The following is an 18,960-nucleotide window of genomic DNA, read 5'->3' on the forward strand; positions in this document are numbered from 1 at the left end:
CAAAGTAACCGAAACATGAAGATCCAAAAGAAAACAAGTCTTATAAGACTTTTAAAAATTATTAATGGACAGAATTCTTGAGTGTGTTTTTCCATCTCCTCCTAAGTAAGCACAAAAAAATACTAAACGGATTTCTAGTATTTTTCATCAACAAACCACCAGCTGTAGCACTTCCTACAAAGCAGACAGAAGTGTAGTGCAGTGGACCCAAATGGGACCTGTCAAAGAACATGACTTTGAAGAGAATGGACCAAAAGGGTATCAATATCTAAATATGGTAGTCCAGCCTGACCAAGAAAACCCAAGCATTTAAGTGGAGTGGATTTTTTTTTTTTTTTTAATGCCTCAGTCATACTTGGAGCATCCCTTCTGACAAAGAGGACAAAATCCTGGCAATGATTGTTTTGTGTAAGTGAAGACAATGAACTGGGCAGGTTTCTAATGCATCCCTGAAGTGTGGCCCATCCAGCAGACAGGTTGGATCCATGGGCTGTGGATGAAGAGAATAGGGGTTGCAGGAAACATTTATGAGCAGCCTGCTGAGACAATCATTAGAGCTGCTTGCATCCATCTCATTCTCCAATACATTCAGTGTTCTCAGAAGAAAATTTGGCCGTGCACCAGTGGGCAGCTGCATTTTTAAGTGGAAACCCCTGTTATATTAAAATTGTCTGTGTTATAGCATGAGCTCTACCATCTGCTGTCTAGCTCCTTTATGACCAGCTAAGCTTGCAAAAAACCCAACCAGGAACTGAAGCGATGCAAAAGGCAAATGTCCCTGGAGAAACTGTTTTGTATTTCCCACAGGGAGCAAGAACTTCTGTGCTTGAGTGGCACATACAACACTAAAAGGGAGATGAATGATAGAACTGAACAAAACCAGAGAGAATAAAGAAAGTAAGCTGCTTCCTAAGGATATGTAATTGAGAACTGTAATGGCAGGCCTGCATGCTAAAAAACACCTTCTAAATACTCATTTGAGGTGCTTCAAATAATTGAGACTTTGTATAAATAGCCTTCCATTATAATCCAGTGATGATCAATAGGAACAGCCTGTTGATGCAGTGGTTTCTGCATTTGAAATAGTTTGTCATCACGTGCTGCTTATGGCAAAATTCAGTTCATTTTGTACTCATTGTTGTTTTTTTTTTTTTTTTTTTTTTTTTTTTGGTTTTTTTTTTTTTGAGACACGCAGGCCTGATTTCATTTGATGGAAACCCTGCCTGGATGAGTTCCCAGCTGCTTCCTCCCCTGCAGGACAGAGCAGACTGAGGTCTCATTGGATAACACCTGGTATTGGACACTGGGAATGACAAAGCTTCCAGGATAATGCTGGCCACGCTGCCATTTCCAGCAGCAGCAAGTTGCTGTCTTCTCCCCACAACTCTACCAGGCAATGGGAAGAGGGTACATATCTTTCAGCCTCTGCTCCTCACACCAGCTCCAGCCCTTGCCTCTCACCCTCCCGTCCTTACAGGTGGGAAATTTGAAGGCCCATTCCCAGGCACAAGGTAAAGTTTATTGACCTCTAACCAGTCAAAGGCACAACAGTGGGGAACTTGGTGAAATGTTAGGTTTTTCTATAATTTTAGAAACCAGCTAAGGAAATAGCTCCATTAAAAAAAAAAAAGCAACAGCTTCCAACTTTTTGAGGGAAAATAAAAAAGGTGGAAGAGGAAGAGGGATTATACTCTACATAAAAGAGTGATTTGAAGACGTGGGCAACAGGATAGATCAGCTGGGTGTCTCTGGGTCAAAATCAGAAGAGTCACCATCAAGGAAGTGCTTGTCTTACGTGTCTGCTATGGAAGACCTGATGTGGAAACAGGTAAAATCTTCAAACAATTGAAGACTGGGAGTGGCAACCTTGGCTGCACTGATAAGATTATCCTAAGGAGTGTGAAGAAGGTGAGTAGTAAAGCCCCAGACCTTCATAAGAGCAGAGTTCATCTTGCTCAGGGAGCGGTCAGGAGGTATCTGAGAAGTCTGCCCTGAAAGCCAAAGGTGTTCAGGAGCATTGGGAGACTTTCAGACAGCATTCTCCATGCACAAGAGCAGTCCATCCACGTTAGCAGGGACAGGAAGAAACCAGCCTGGTTAAACAGCGAGATACTGAAAGAACTCAGATGCAAAAAAAAAGGAACATGAGAGTGATGGAAAAAGGAACAGGCTTCCAAAGCAGAATACAGAAATACCACTCAGGCAGGCAGAGATGCAGAGGGAAAGGTTAAAGTCCTGCTGTAGCCTGAGCTGGCAAAAGATGTCAAGAATAGCAAGAAAGTACTAACATAGTGTATTGTGTGTTAGCAAGCAGGAAAAGGTAGGTGCACTGTTGAGTGGGGCTGGCCAGTTAATTACAAATGACAGAGGAAGACCTGAAAATCTTCCTTTATGCCTTCTTTGCCTAGATCTTCATGAGGGAAGTCATGCTTCCAAGTCTCTATGGAATCAAAGACGAAGCAAATAACAAACTGCTGACAGTGGGAGAGGGCTGAGTTAGCTATGTGTTGGCTTCTCCCAGTTGCCTTCTTCTTCTTCATGCCCAGAAATAGCTCCCAGGAGAGTCCACTCCATAATTTTTCAAGGTACTCAAGTGAGGTTGACTCATCTGTAATTTCCCAGATCTCCTTTTTTTTCCCCGTTTTTGCAGATGGGTGTAATATTTGCCCTTTTCCAGTCAGCTGGGACTTCCCCCAAACTCCATGACCTGTCAAAGATGGTGCAGTGTGCCCCTGCAATAATGTTGGCAAGCCCTCTCAGTAGCCTTGGATGCCTCCTGCCAAGTCCCATTGACTTGTATATGTCCCACTTCTACAGGTGGTTCAAAACACTCCTGAGCTCCTTTGTGCTCCTTGGAAACCTTTCCAACAGTTTCCTGTGAAGGTGAAATAGGAGTAATTCCATGTACAACCATCTGCATATATATTATATAGAAATGTGAGACCACCATTAGGAACATGATGGAACAGACCCGTCAGCTTTGATGCAACTAAAAACCAGTGCAATGCCTAGGGACCAAGTGGTGAGGCATGCTACGAAATGAACCAGAAGAGCTGTGGTAATCCTGAGCCAAAACAATGAAACTATAAGCCAACTAGCCAGAAGAAGAAATAAAAATGTGGTGTTAGAACACATCTGACTGGACACTTGGGCATCCTCACCTACCGTAACAGGGATCCTTAGGCAGTCATTCTCTTGTTCAAAAGTCAGAAAGAATTATAATAAAGCACTTTTTCACAAAGTTCATGCTTATGAATGCTCACATTTTACAACACAACAGATGTTTAACCATGTGACAAGTCAGCTGGAAGGCCTGAAGGCAAGACTGGAGCAACACTTGCTGCAGAGACAACACAATCATCTTGGTGGCCACAACCAACTTGGATGCCTGGCAGAAGGAAAACCCAAGCAACCACACTATCCAAGTGAGAGCAATGGGAAATGGGTATATGCTGGGGTCTGCCAATGTGCTGCAGAAGTCATTCCTCCAGTCATGGTAGATTATTTTTACAGCGGCACTGCTGCCTAATGTGCATGGAGGTATCTGATAAAATGAGAGCCCTATTAAATACCTGATAAGCACAAAGATATCTTTCAGCAGTGTACTATTTTATGATAGACATAGGGGTGTAATTGCTCAGATAGCATCAACATGATAAACAGGAGGAAACCTGAATGGACAAGTAGAAATGACATTTTAGTGGTGCTACTCCCAGGTAGCACTTACAGGTGCTGTAAGCCTTGCAGAGTAACTTCCAGTCTCTGAGTGAATATGTAGCAGGGTACACAGGCTAACAGCTATTACTGTCTATACTGTTCTTCAATGTCATTTTGTGTTCCATGGGGACAAGAAGGGCTGCTCCAGTGTCCTTGTTTTCCCATGGCTATATGCAGAATTACTCCTGTCCTGCCAGGTCTGGAAGGGGCTGACTTTCAAGACCACCTAGTATATTCACCAAGGATAATTCATGTGACTCCTCAAACTAAAAGACTTGTAAAAATGCATGCTGTGCAGGAGGAAACCTCAGGAATGAGTTGTAATCAGTGCCTAGTTCTCAGCAGTAAAGCATTACCACAACAGGTCTAAGAGAGCTCCTATCTGGCTCAGTGCAGGTGCAGAATATGAATTGCAGAAGACAGTGTGGAAGGTAAGCACTTCTTGTTAAAACAATTCAACACATAAAAAATGTTACAAAGGGCCTAACTAGGAATGTAATTATACTCACATTTTGCTCTTTTTTTCTTTTTCTTTAAACAGGCAGAGGCAAATAATTTATTTTATTTTCCCTATTTATTCAAATAAAACCTTCACCTTTTCTCAAATAGCTATTTCAGAATTTTATTATCATTAATTATGTGTATTACAATAGCAGCCAGAAGCCAAAGTAGTGCCCAATGCACAGGTCCCTGTTGTACAAACAGATGCTAAAAAAACACTCCCAGCTCCAAACTGATGACAAATTAAATCATGAGGATAAGTAAGTCCATCTGGGATCCTTGTCTAAGGAGTCAGGCAGAGACCCAGGGAACATGCAGCATTGCTAATGGCTGTGATATTGTTTTTTCACTTTGGAATAGACTCTGGAGGAAGAAAAAGAATTTGGTCTGTTGGTGCATCATGTTTCCCATAAGGGACTCATTTCTTCATGCTTGCTGATGATCTCAGTTTCAATCCTTGCTCAGTAGGAACCTGAAATTCAACAAGTGAAAAATGTGTCCTCATTGAGGACACATAGTAAATTCCCATTGTCTCCCTTCAATCCAGGATTCTAAGCTGCTCTCTGGTGGCAGTTACAAACCAAGGGAAGAAAGAAGCTGCAGAAGGAGAAGACAGACCTGGGTAATTTACCCAGAGATGAGTGCAAGAATTCAGTCCTGCCTGCCCTGTAAATGGGGCTGTGCTTGGATACTTGGCAGCACAACTGATGTCTTGGAGAATGCTTTCCAGAGAAAAGTAACTCAAAAAATTAGGATGAAATGGGAAAATATCTATACCACCTTTGCCTGAATGTAATGGTCGTTCTGCTTCCTTGTCCCTATTGTACCAGTGCCTAGGGGACTCAGAACTACTATCAAAGAGACTTAGAAAGATGTTGTAAAAGATCCAGTAGAAAAGACAAAAAAAAATACTACAGACAAGAGAGCCTCAGTCACACACCTTCAGAGATGCTGTGCTAGGTTGGGCCATTACTGAACCTCTACCTGCCTGAGTCTAGGATAGGGTGATCTAGTTTTTTGAAGGCCACATAGAGGTGGAAGTGAGACTGGTTGTTTATTTGCCCTTTTTGCCAGTCACCCAAGAGAGAGTCTTGCACATTTGTACTGAACTTACATCCCAGATATATAAACAATGCAGAATTATTCTCTGGAGAGGTGCAGGTGGCTAAGACCATCTTTTTGTTTTGTGCATGAGAAGCTCATAGAAACACAGTGATCAATTTGCCGGCTTTATAGGTGCTCTTTCCCCACAAAGAAGTACTACTGCAAACATTAGTTATGCAGGGAACTCCTCAGCTTTAAAATCTTCCTGGGGAGAAGCCCTCCCAACCAGAGACCTCTTCCATCAGGGAAGCCAAAACTACACTAGGCAAGAAATCCTATTGCTGTCTGGAAGGAAAGAGAACACTTGCCCTCCTGAAGGCTCCGGCTGCAGGCAAGAGTCCTGCAGCACTTACACCTGCAGGAGAATGTCAGAAAATTATCCCTTGTCAGGAAATCATTAAAAATGTTACCTTCTTCTCTTGGGAGTTCCTTGAGACTCTGTTCCCTTCATCTTTTCCTCCACAGTGGCTGCTGGAGAAGGCTGCAGGATATTGGACATGAACCAAAGCCAGCTGAGTAACCAAGATTCTCTTCTAAATACAATTACTATTATTCTTTAATGCCAAACCTCTGGTCCCATTGCTCAACAGCTCTCAGTGTGACAGATGCTGAACTCTGACTTCAGCTCACACAGGCCAAGTTCTGGAAATAGCTTCATGCTACCTAAATAAATCTCTGCCTATTAATGAAAATAGCAAAGGGAATGACAAAATTGTTTGGGCAGATGAAAGAATGTTTGACCTTGACCAAATTCTCCATATTTGGATAATCCCTCTCCTGTAACTCAGGAAATATCCACAGCTGGTTGTCACAGACCCTTTCTCCACCTGCTAGCAGCAGCTCTTTGTTTTAAACTATAGTGATGTTATTCCTGGAGCAGTGTACCAGGCACACATCACTCTCATCTCCAGAGGTCTGAACTCCTCTGGAGAGGTGCAGTAAGGCAGAGGTGAATCAGGGTCACTATAAATGCTCTTTGCTCGAGATTAATCTGATATGTTTTTAAGGCATATCAGCTGTATTTTGCATGTTATCATCTGCTTGTGGCAGCATTACACACACTTATTTATACCCACAAGTCAATAAGGGGCAGCCCAGGACCTTGGCTCTGGTGCTGATTTGGGACTGGAGCGTCTGCTTTCTTGGGGAAAGATGGGAAGGAATGATGCCACCTGCCACATCACCATGGGGAGACAAAGGTTACAGCAGCACCATGGCTTCCTTCCACCTCCAAGACCCAGCAAAATGGGTACAGCTTAGCTGCAAAAGAGAAACCCCAAGGCAGAGCTCAGGGGTCCCCATGAGTCCAGTCCTTGGCCACATGGTCCCCTCTCCAGGAGCATCCTGCACACCTGGCCAGCAGTGCTCTCCTCCTCACAGAGTCCCCAGGTTGACAGATGTCAGCTCCCTTTTGCCACTTGCCAGGGAGAGGTGGCAGGGAATGGGGTGCAGGCAGGGGGCCCATCTCCCTGTGGGGGGGAGGAAAAAGCCCTGCTGCTGCTGCTTTCTGCAACAGGGGCAGCACGCTCGGGCGGACGTGTGTGCCCGTCCCCGCCAGCCCACCTCCACCCAGAGCACCACCACCACCGACATGTGCGCCATGAGGGTCCTTCCACCTGCAAAATTCCCCAGGAGACACCAAGGGCAGCAACAGTCTCCCAGTCTGTCGTGACACCCCGGATTCTGGCAGCACGGCAGCAGCCCCACACCCGTTGGGGGCTGTGTGCCGGTGCCCTGGCCCGCAGCGAGGACACGATGTCCCCTCAGTTCAACACCTTCTCCGAGAAGTGTCCCAGCTTCCCCTCCTCCTGCACGGGCTGGGAGGCTTGTCCACAGCAGGACGGGCCCCGCTCCTGGGCCAGGGCTCCACCAGGCCACCGTGGTCCCCCGCTGCCCCGGGGCCGGGCGGGCGCCCTGCAGCTCCGCACACTTCTCCTTGTAGTGCTGCGCATTGCCCGCGAAAGTCTCGCAGCGGCTCAGGTTCTCCTCCTGCACGGGGCTGCCCACGTTCTCCTCGCTCGGCCCCGAGGCCGTCGCCCCCTCCTGAGAGTTTGGCTAAGGTAGACAACAATGATGTCGCCCTTGAAATTCATTACTTGTCCACTTGAAATAAAGGTGGAGTTACTGTTTCCAGTCACATTTCCTAAGGAAGGAGTGGGGGAGAAAAAAAGACACACGTGATTAATATTTTCCCCTCACAAGGTGGACACTTAGTGCAGTGAACTTAATCTGCTGTGGTGGCTTTGTTCTTGTTCCATTTATTTTTTCCCCTGTGACATGAGGATGCCCTTATAATCAATGCATTCCACTGGACCTTTTCATTATTTCCATTTTCGTCTTCTCAGGACAAAGTCTGTCATGCACAAGGAGCCTGTCTGGAAGGAAACATGGAAACATTTTCCCTCTGAGCTGTGACCTGGGAAGCCAGAGAGAAGGTGACAATCTCATGTTCCCTGTGCTGTCTGATGCACAAAGCTGTGTCCAATCTGCCTTTGCCTGTGGTTTGTGAGGAAATGCTAATTATTTCTGATGATGAGATTTATTTTTTCCTGAGTCCCAGAAATCACACTGTTTTCCAAAGGGCAATAAACCCCCAATCAATCCTACCATTTAGGTTAGACAGCAGGCTACTGAATAAGTACTGAAAGACTTAACATCAAATCACACAGTCACACAGTGTCCAAACAACACATAGCTTATACAATTATGTTATATAGTCCCAGATCCTCCATGTAGGTACACTCTGGCACTCTCCTAGCCCCTGCACAGATTTAGCTGGATATAGACTGACGCCACTGAAGAGACAGAGTCTATATTACAGCAACTTAATAGAGTTATGGTTTCAGTCAGTCTGCCTGAGGTTAGAGATTTTTCAGTATAAATGCAATCTTTCTGCTGTTCAAGGACTGGCTGCTGACCTCAGTGACAGCTGGACCAGGCTCTGGGAATTAATAAGCTTTCCTCAGAGCAGAAAGAAAATAACTGAGAACAAACTTCCAACATCAAACTAACAAGCTTTCTAAAGTCTGAAAATGAAACAAACTGAAGAAACCAAGGTAACAAAATTTTCCTAGCCCGTGAACACCCTAACTAAAAAATGTTTTTCCTGCTGTGCTTCACCTCATCATTACTTACAGACTGATCTGACTTTTTTAAGATATTTTGTGCCTTTCTTCATTACATTCCTCAACACCTTGAGACATTCCCATTTTCCTTGCAGATAAACATGGGCCAGCCCAGAGAAATGCTGTTTTTTCCAGTGGCCACGGGTGATGTTTGCACACCAGCACTGGCACTGGTCTCCAGCTGTGTGGAGTCAGGATCTGTGCCTGCTCAGAGCTGAGTCTGGCAGCACTCAAGCATCTCTCTAATAGGCCCCCTTTAAGCAATCTGATTATTTCACCTAAACCACAGCATTGCTGCTCTTTGCTTTCTTTCCAAGTGCTGTTGATTAACATGAGATGTCCATAAGGGTTTTCTCTGTGGGAGATTTTCCCTGCTGGTCTTTCCCCTGTGTTCAATTCAGTTTGGCTGTTTGCCATGAACAAAACTCTGGGCATAACGGCAGTACAAAAATAACTATTTGTCTTTAAACAGATTGCCTGTAACTTCCAAAGGTGCTGTGAAGAATGTTACCAGTGCTCAGCAAGAGATCAAAATTTAGAAATATCCATGACATTGGGGAGGGGAAAAAAAAAGGCAGATTAACACATTTATAATGTTTAGCTGAATGTGGCTGGCAAAACTTTCTGTGCTTTCTGAAGACACCATGCTGAAACAGAAAGATATTTAAGGCCCCAAAGCACAAAAAATGGACACAAGAGCTTCCTACACTGTACAAGAAAAGTGCTTCCAACCTGAAAAGTATAAGGGACACGTTCAGAGTGAAGGTATTGTTCTCTGCAGTGTTTCAGCCTTTTGATCTCTTCAGACTATCTGATATTAATAACAAAGTCAGATTAATTTCTGTGGTAATTGTTCACTAAGAACTGAAACAACACAAGGAAAATGATTTTCTCTGAGACATTTAATGGCCTCTAGGTGGTGAGAATTGTTTGCCACTGCCAAACCAGGCTGGTTTGGGATCTGGAAGTGAAAGGCTTTGCAAAACCAGTCCTGATTATGAGTCAGCTAAGTTTTGTTGCACTCATGTGTTACACCGTAGTCCTACGCAGAACTTGAGGTGGGCCTGAACTGACCCACCCTTCATGTTCTGACTGCCTCCAGGCTTGTGGGGTTTGAAGAACTGCCTGAAGGTTTACCTCCATCTCTTGTGGCAACCCTTGGAAAGGGGCACACGTCTAGAGGTTCACTTTGGTCCTCTAGGATTTTTTCACAGGAGGGACAGAGTCTACCAGTTCTGTTGTCATTTTGAGTGGTAATGAACCAAGACCAAAACTTCATGGAATTTCCCATGATCTTTTTCTTCCCATTTTTCATCCACCCTCTTCTGTACCATTCTGTTTTAGCATAACTGTGTGAAAAGACTGGTGGCTTCAGTTGCTTTGAAAAGCTTTACAGAAAGTTATTTTACATGCACATTTATTCTATCTGGGCACTTCACAAGGCCTAGAAAAATGACAGATGCTGATACACCCACGTGCAGCCCTGGCATGGCTGGGCTGCTTCAGTGAGGGACCTGTGGCTAAGCCCTGTCCTGGTCCTCATGCAACCAGGCACTGCCAGGGGGGCATGACCATTCTGTGGGCAGAAAAATTACTCTGCCAGCAGGCCAGGTTAGCCACAAATCAACTAATCCATGCTCTGATACTGCCCACAGCTCTACCAGTATCTTCCTGTAGTCATGCGTAAAAACTGGCAAATTAGGAACACGGTTATCTGTGCTCAGGTTTCACCAGATGGCACTATAGCATGTGCATATCCAAAGGCACAGACACAATTAAAATCCCACAAAAAGAATTGTGCTGCAGATCTAAGATGGCACTTGCTAGCACAGTGCTTATATCCCAGCTCTCCCGTTTGCTCTGCTGTTCCTTAACATTGTCTCTTTCTCTTTGTGTCACATTTAGAAAGAAAAGCAGTACCAAACATAACTCGACTTTTAATTGTACCTCAAGAGTCTAAAAATAACAAAAAAGGTAATCTGTGTTCTCTTTACTCCTGCTGCATTTTGTACAGACCGGACAGTGAAACTGCATCAAGATTTCAGGAAACTGAAGCAGCAGCAAGTTTCTGCTCTTCAGAAGATGAAGGCTACACACTTTCAGATTCCCACATGGAATGCATGCTGAGAGAGGAAGGGCCTTCAAGTGTGTTGTTTTGAGGCTTTGGCAGACTGACAAGAATGTCTCTGTAAGAAATTTTAAGGCACGACATGGTTTTAAAGAAGGGCAACAGCTTACAACTGCTGTGGGTATTACAGTAATACTTGGATGTCCCACTCAACACTAAGGTCTCATTATGCTTGGCAGTGCACTGATACAAATAAAATAGAGCATCCAACTTTATGAGATTATAATCTAAAATGACTAATAACATACGACAGGCAGATTGCAGACTTTTATACTGAAAAAAAGTCTGGTGAAGGAAGATTTCATCCAGAGAGGGCGCATGGTTTTGCTTCAGTGATTTTTTCCCTTTGCTGGTTTTGCTTCAGTGATTTTTTCCCTGTTTTCATTTGAGAATTTTGATATATTTACTCAATAATAATTGGTAGACAATCAGTAAACTAATCAGTGTTTCAGAGTTGTTTAGGGGACAAAGGATACGTGTATGGAAAAATACTGTCTGTATGAAACTATTTTATGTGAGCGCCTACATCCCAGCAAATAAAAACAAAGAGAAAGAGCTACAAACAGAAAACTGTAGATAATCTCTTAGGCCCAGTCACAGACAACAGCTTACTCCAGCTGGAGTTTCACTGACCACTGTACAAATGTAACAGGATTAAATCTAATGGCAAAAAATATGTGTGCACCCTGGTGAACGAAAAGTATCTGCCTGAGCATTACAATCCTTCCTTAGCTCAGCCTCTAGGTCCCTATACTGTGCTCTTTCTCATTTTCTCCAATACACACACTGCTAACAGAACTGCCTGGCCTTTGCAGTGACAGCCAGAAGGTGGGTTCTGCATTGCTGGTCAGGTCAGGGTGGGACAATGATCCCTTGCTGGGCTCACTTTTCTTGCAGAATTCAATACACACCAAATGGCCTTACAATTTCAGTTTTTTCAGACTAGCTTCAGGGCAATTAAGTGAAAAAGCATAATTTTCTTATCCTAAATCAGATCCTCTGAATAGTACTGAGAACAATCCTATACAACTGTGTATGAGTGAAGCCTAATGGGCTTACCAGATGCCGGAGGGAGGTCTGAAGTGCTGCTGTTTGTCCCTGAAGTGCTTCTGTGTGCTCCTGAAGTGCTTCTGTTTGTGTTCTGGTACTTCATGTTGGTACTATCTGAAGGTGCGTCTTCCGTACCAAGATCATTTGCTAGCGTGCTCTGACCAGCAGAGAGAAAATTCAAACCACAGGTGCACTGGGCACAGGAACCAGTTTCTGAGGAGGTGGAGGTGCTATCAGCCACAGCACAAAAGGGTTTGCCACACTTCTGGGGAGATTCTCTGTACAAAATGCCACACCTCACACAGATCTTCTCTGAGTCACAGTTCGTTGCAAAATGATCTGTGTCTTTGTTGCCTATTTCCTTCGGGCAATTGTGAGCATGTTGGCAAGATTTCTGTAGAAGTTGTTCTGTGGCAATGTGTGCCCCGTCTGCGTTGGAGGGAGGGTAAAAGCCTTGAGAGACTGATACATCCTCTATGCTCCCAATACCTGAAAAGTACTGATTCAAGCTGTCATTCTCCCCTGCCTCCATTGGTTCTGAAAATGATGTCACAGCTTTACTGGCAGGCTGACTTAGCAAAGATAAATAATCAGTGTTATTGAGATCCTTATCCATGTACTCATCCTCCGTGGGAACAGGTGGGAATTGGTATTCATCAGTCTCAGTTACCACAGGAAACTCTCCTGCCTCACAAGGGTCTGTGCTGGGGCGCTCATTCCTGCAAGGAGTGTGACCAGAGGTGCAGCACGAGTTTCCAGGGACAGGAGAGCTTGAGGGGACCAGGAGACACGTGTCCTCAGAGGTCTGGGGAACAGCAGCATTTGTGATATTCACAGTAACAAATGCATCTCTGGGAGGTTCCTGAAAATTAAAAGTAAAAACGTTTTTAACAAATAGATTAACATGAAGTTATCTTTTAGACAAAGAAGGAAAAGGCAGATCATGGTCCCTCCTCTGTGTGGAGGTGCTGAGGTTGAGCAGTGCTGCTAAATTTGAGTCTTGATGTGTAATTCTACTCTGCTGTGAAACTGTGACTGGTGATGCTGGGCTCAGCAGGTGTTCAGAACAAAATCAGAGCAGCAACATTTAATCTTGTGACACAACAATTTTTGGGTTTTTTTAAGGGCACTTAAGAAGAGTTAATAAAGCTAGAAGAGTTGCTGGATTCTGCTGTTCCTTATGGACCATTAGCAAGACCCACCTAACTGCTTATTAGGTTTTGGAAACACTCCCGTGTGTCTGAAGGGCTGTTGATCTGTGAAGGCCTTACTGGGGGCTGAATTTTTAATATGAGCAATGACTGAAGAAAGAACCTAGGTTGATTCAGAAGTTCTGAGACAAGGTAGAAGAAAATACAAGCAAGGTTACAACAAATGCAAAGGCCCGTGACATCCTGTTGTCACAGTACATGACAAAGTAAAGCTACATTTTCGTTAGCAGCTCCAAAAAATGGGTTGGGAAATACTTCAGGGGTTTTCTTCAGTTTGTACAAGTTGTGCTTTAAAGATAGGTGTTTGGGAACTGATACCTTTAATTTCTAGCATCTGTTCAGATCTTCCAGGACAGAAAAGAGTTTAAGCGCTGCCAGCCACTAATGGGTGTTGATTCACTCCTCTGTCCCAGAGGATCTGACTGGCTGCCAAGACAGGAGGCTGCATGAACACTTCTGAGACAAAAGAGGAACTGCCTGCTCAGAAAGGTGGTTTTTTTTGGTATGTTTGGTTTTTCTTTTAAGCAATGAAATTTGAGTCTTTCAATAGCTAAGCTCATCACAGCCCCTAGAAGGGGTGGTGGGACACCTGGGACACCACAGCTCACATCCACGGTGTTAAGCAGGCTGTGCACATAAACTTCAACCAGTGCCACTGTCTTTTTCAAGCATGGAGTTGATGTTCTTCCAGAGCAAAAGCTCTTATTTATTTCATACTGGAATGCACAAGCAGGATTTGTTCCTCCCTAGAATTAAGGAGTCAAACAGTTTCTTTAGCTGATGGCTCTGGGTTTAATGCCTTGCATGCCTGGCATTTTTGGCACGACCCAAATCCAGGTTTCTTCCCTGTGAGCACTCTGGTATGTAACAAGGGGCAAACTCAGCTGAAGCTTCTCCTGCCCTTGGGATTTAGAAAGGCTCTGTCCTAGGCAGCCTCAGGTATTCTGATTAACTTTCTCATCCTAAATATTAAATAACCACAAGACCTTGATCTCTGTTAAAACTGGCTGAAACCAGAGAGCAGGTTCAGAAGCTATTTGTGAATGGTGATTTCACATGCCTCACATTTACAGAAAACCAGACTGAAGACGCAAAAACTGCGAGCAATTTTTGAGGAACCCAAAATTTGTTTTCTAGCCAAAGATTACCATGGAGTCTGCTTCAGAAGGAGTGTCAGAAATGCCATGAGGAAAACACAAAACAAAGAGAAAACGCTACCATCTTTGACTTTACCTTTGTTCCTTTTATTTGGCTGCACACTTCATTAGCCCAGTTCTGTAGATCTGCTGTAGGGAAAACAAAAGAGTAGCTGTAACATATAGCAGGCACTTAAGTTAGCCACAGACCTAAACACCCACAGTCATTCCCAACCCACAATATCATATTAAATAAAACCAGCAAGACTGTTTTTACTGCCTGTTCAAGTGTCCCAGCATCGGTCTAGCTGAGGATTCACTGTAACTGGAACAGGGATATATTTCTGTGGAACAAATGTCTCCAAGCTCCTAAAATAGACCACGGTTAAACTGTGTTCCACATCAAATGGAGTTTCTTTCCTGGTCATATGTCACACCAAGCTATGACTGGCCCAACAACGACCCGCTCACAGCAGCAATGGTCTATTTCAAGAGAAGTCACATGGATGGTCCAAAGGCCCTTCCCAGACAAGAGTGAGAAGCCTGGAAAGAAGAGGGTAAGCCACTGAAGCCACAGGATAGCAGGCTCAAATATAGCATATTTTGCTTAATCAGAGTATGTTTAACAGGGAAATAAATTCCAATTTCTTTGGAGTATCTCCCAAGGAAAAGCTTTAAGTTCCACACACTTAAGGGCAACAACTGACACAGTGAACAATTCTTGGTTTGTGTTTATAAATGCAGGAGACTTTGCAGGGCTCAAGTCCCGTGTACATTTGAAGTTTACGATGGTTTTGCATGGCTGAAGATAGATCAGCTGTGCAGCCACTGCCAGCTCCCAGCAATGACTCTGTTGCTCTGATGTTGATTTACCACCAGCATTCACATGAAGCAGGAAGGGCTCTTTCCTGAGCCTGCAATTCTCCTAGGCTCAGGTAAGCAGGATTCCCCATGTGAAGGCAATGAGGGACTGTCACTACAGAGCAGCAGGGCAATACGAAAGTCAAAGGAATTGCATTTCCCCCTAACCTGCTCTGCATCTCAAGTATTTGGTTTGCAAGCAGAGTCACCATTTCCTCCAGCCCATCCCAGAAATTCCAGATTTAGCACAACCCATGTTTAGTGTGGCGGAGGCAGCCTGTTTCTAAAACACAGGCTGAAATATACTTTACAAGAAGTGAGTTCTGTCTTCCTTTCCACTGCTCCCAAAAGTTTTCATAAACTGCTACCACTTGGGAAAGGAAATGATGGAAAAAGCTTATTATGTGTAAGGGAAAAAAAGTTAAAAATCAACAGAACAACAGAAGTATGTCCTTCACTAAAGAGACCCAGGGCTTAACAGAGAGTAGAGGAATGTGAACATATTTCCATTCCATTAATAATAAACTTAGTATCCCACTGGTATCCAGTATGCCTTTGGCTAGACTTTTTCTGTTTTTCTACTTTAACTATTCATTCTATTTCCTTGTAGTATTTCTTCAGTACCTCATCAGAACTTCAGCTTTCAGCTAAAAACATTGTCTCCATCATATTCTCAAATACACACCAGGCCTTTGTCTTGAAATCCATATTTTAACCTGTCCAGATGCAGGTTTTTGGGTGGGAGGGAAAATAAGATGAAGAAGACAGGACTTCTATCTGTCCCTGCTTCCCTCCAGCCAAGAGATCAGCTGGGCCAGGTGCTGCAGAGCAGCCAGGCTGCTATGAAAGCTCCCAGCACCAGCCATCCTCCTTCCAGTCACAGTCATGTCTGCCCCGAGGATGGTCACTCCATGGGTCAAGTGTAATACACTGCAAATTACTGCTTGCCTAGAGGAAAGGAATTTTTAGCCTGGCTTTGGCCTTGATAAAGCATATCCATATGGACAGACATAGGGATGGCATAGAACTTACAGTGTAATTCCTGAGCTTCTTAATCTGTTGGTTACCCATGAAATCAGAGTGCACAGTGAGCCCCACTTGTCATGAATACCATTAGCTAGGACGTACCTGTCAGCTTTTTCCCCTTCTTCTTGTAGTATACGATGAAGACGACAATGCCAATTAGTGTCACAAAAAACAAGATGACAATCAACACGTATAAGATCCTGCTTGTTCCTGCAGGGGGTAAAAAACACAGTGCCATCAACACACAGCCTGCACTCAGCAGTATGACAATCCTTGCTCATTTTACCTGCTTTTCTACAGGACAGGGTTGTTTTTCCTTCCTATTTGATCTTTAGTTTCTATAATAAGAAAAATAACTCCAGCACTCATGCAGTTCTGTGACAAGCAACCACACTGATGGTACCTGGTACCAAGACATCTCCATAAAAACTAGAATCTTGGTGTTACAGAGCAATGTTGTCTGGTCAGGCTTCTCTCAGTGTCCCCCTGTAAGCTGCCAGCAGGCCACAAGGCTGAGCTTGATCTCACTCAGGGGACAGAGGACATACATTTCATGGAAAAATCTGTCCTTTATCTCAGGTTATGAGGGATCACTGCATGCCAGGCAAGCAACCTCCTTGGTACCACATCCACACTGAAAAAGGAAATGGACAGTGGTCAAGAAGGGATATCTGAGAGAGATCAGGCTGAGACTGTATCCATTGCTATAAAATAAGCAAGGAGAGGAGCTGCTAGTCTTTATGCATGTAATGGGTGTGTGGAAAGCACATAAAAATGAACAAGCTGTAAATGTGATGGAGTCATGGGTATAATGTGGCTATAACAGCAATGCTGTCATGCAGCTTTCGTGGGAGGTGTCAAACTCAGCTGAATAGTGGACATGGGCCCTTGAGTCACCAGGCCTGAAACGGTTTTTAAAGGTGAGATTTTCCAAGAGCATTGTATTGGTCTATAGCTGCTCTCCCTAGAGTCACCCACAAAGAGAATGGATTAAAGCCAGCCCAAACCTCTAGCAATCACATCCTCCTCCCTGCTACTTTCCCCCCGACAATCCATACAAGGACACAAACCATCTTCTGATGGCTCAGGCATCTTCCGTTCTTTACAAACCGCATCAGACTTGTCAGTCCCAGGCACGCTTTCCTCCATTCCTAGAGCTGAGCAGCTAAAAAGGAAAGACAAAGAGGCTAGGTTCTCTCAAGGAAGCCTGTCATGCCTTTGACACTTATGCAGAGCAGTATTTTCTGCTTCAAAATAAGACATTTCTCCACCCCTAAGAACCTCAGACACTTTATTTTCTGCTCAGCAGTTCTGTTGTCACTGCTCTCTCTTGCTCTCCCAATAAGGAGAATTCAAGCTTCAGCCTGACAATACCTCCATCACTGCAAAGCCAATGCTGATGTTCTGTGGGCTCTACAGGCAGCGTGGAACGCCCCACTGAGAAATGCTTTTGCCCAAGCTTCTCCCTGCCTTCTGGCTGGTGTGGTCCTTTTACAACACCCAGGGACTTACTTGGTCCAGGATTTACACTCATCGGTGGATGAAGAGACCATTGAGAAGTAGCCTCTGGGACATGGTATGCACATTGTGTCCCTGTCCTGTTGCACTGTGTGTAGGAAGGAAGAAAGTCATAGATGAGTTACTGTGGGTTGCTTCCAAGCGAGAGGAAGGTGACTATGCTCCCTGTCCTCCCACTCCACTCTCCCCCCACTATCCCCCTAAAAGCTTTCATAGAGTGGGATCCTAGGTTATATCAGGGCAGCAAAGACAGTCCCACGTAAGCTTCACCTGAGCACTTCTCTACATGATCAAAATGAGAAATGACCAGGAGCTATTCGTATTATTTATTGTAAAATAACACTCAGCTGTTACATGCTTCCCCTTCTGTTTATTCCCTCACGATGATGCTGTGTCACAGACAGTGACGCTGAGTGGTATTGTCACTTCCATGAAGCCACAGTAAACAAAATGCCGTATCAGGATTTGTTAACCTGGAGAAAAACCAGCAACTGTGCTCCAGACACATTAAGCATTTCCTCCTCCATCACTCTATTACTTGCTGCTTTTTTGGGATCTTCATGCCTGGTGCAGCTGTTCCCAGTGTTCACTACACCTCTGAACTTAACTGTCTGTCTTCCACCCACACACCACCAGCATCTTGTTTCAATTAGACTTAAGGGTAAATTAAATGTCTGTAATAAACCAAACCTTTGCACTATTAGCCATCCAAAACAGAGTACTTGGTAAAACAAAATACATGAGCTATCTGAAAAGTGTTAATCACTTTTAACTCATTTGTAACATCAAAATATGGCAAGGCACAGTCATTGCACAAAACCATATTGCAAATCTGACCTCAGGAACAACCCTCAAAAGAGTGCTTCTCTGAATACAGGAACAGCACATGGCCTAGTGACTCACAGTCAGACACCTCAGCAAACATTAGAAATGTACTGGACACCTTGCAACTACTGCCATGTCCACGTGATGTCTTGCAAAAGTCACTTGATCCAAGATACTATTTAAACTATGGAGGCAGAAGCCTTCAAAATGTGAATAGTCCAGGAGGATTATATGTGGTAGTAATGACACCCCAGACAAGCACCTTCTGTTGACAGCCATCTGAGAGTCTAAAGGCCCCCTCCAAAGTCACAACCCGCACGATGCTGGCCTCACCCAGTGGGCCTGAGCTGGACATTTCACTCAGTACATCCCCCTTCTGTGTCTTACCAGGAGGCTTGACTCCCAGTCCAGGAGCACACACGGTATTGCGCTGGCAGCAGTCGCAGTCCTCGTTCCAGTGGTAGCCCATGGTACACGCACACTGCCGCTGGAATGTGCTGTTCCCTGGGTTCACTTCTCTCAAGGCCTTCCCTAGAAGACAAAGCAGATGAGAGTAAAAATCTCTCTGATAACAAGCCTCAAGTTTCTGAACCTCCTGTTCTACCTCCTTGCTTTTCTTGAATGGCAGATGCAAAACCATTCATGTTAGAGGAAATGGTGTCTTTCAGGAAGCACGGGAGACCCTTGATCAGCACGGGGCTCCTCACCCACTGCACTCCTAAACAATGCATTTCCTTATGGCTTTTGTAGAAAATAAA

At 44.3% G+C, this 18,960-nt stretch overlaps 1 protein-coding gene across 1 annotated transcript in view; it reads right to left on the reverse strand.

Annotated features, from left to right (window-relative positions):
• Positions 1 to 6,936: 6,936 nt before the first annotated feature.
• TNFRSF11A (TNF receptor superfamily member 11a) overlaps positions 6,937 to 18,960 on the reverse strand; it is a 28,458-nt gene continuing 16,434 nt past the window's right edge. Inside the window, 9 exon segments of the mRNA XM_066326084.1 lie at positions 6,937 to 7,217; positions 7,219 to 7,376; positions 7,379 to 7,465; positions 11,635 to 12,487; positions 14,070 to 14,122; positions 15,962 to 16,069; positions 16,930 to 17,024; positions 17,372 to 17,465; positions 18,590 to 18,733. Of these exon segments, the coding sequence (XP_066182181.1) occupies positions 7,086 to 7,217; positions 7,219 to 7,376; positions 7,379 to 7,465; positions 11,635 to 12,487; positions 14,070 to 14,122; positions 15,962 to 16,069; positions 16,930 to 17,024; positions 17,372 to 17,465; positions 18,590 to 18,733 (1,724 nt within the window). The 3' untranslated portion in view covers positions 6,937 to 7,085.

The sequence above is a fragment of the Sylvia atricapilla genome, chromosome 1 (assembly GCF_009819655.1).
Source record: "Sylvia atricapilla isolate bSylAtr1 chromosome 1, bSylAtr1.pri, whole genome shotgun sequence".
NCBI classification, from domain to species: domain Eukaryota; kingdom Metazoa; phylum Chordata; class Aves; order Passeriformes; family Sylviidae; genus Sylvia; species Sylvia atricapilla.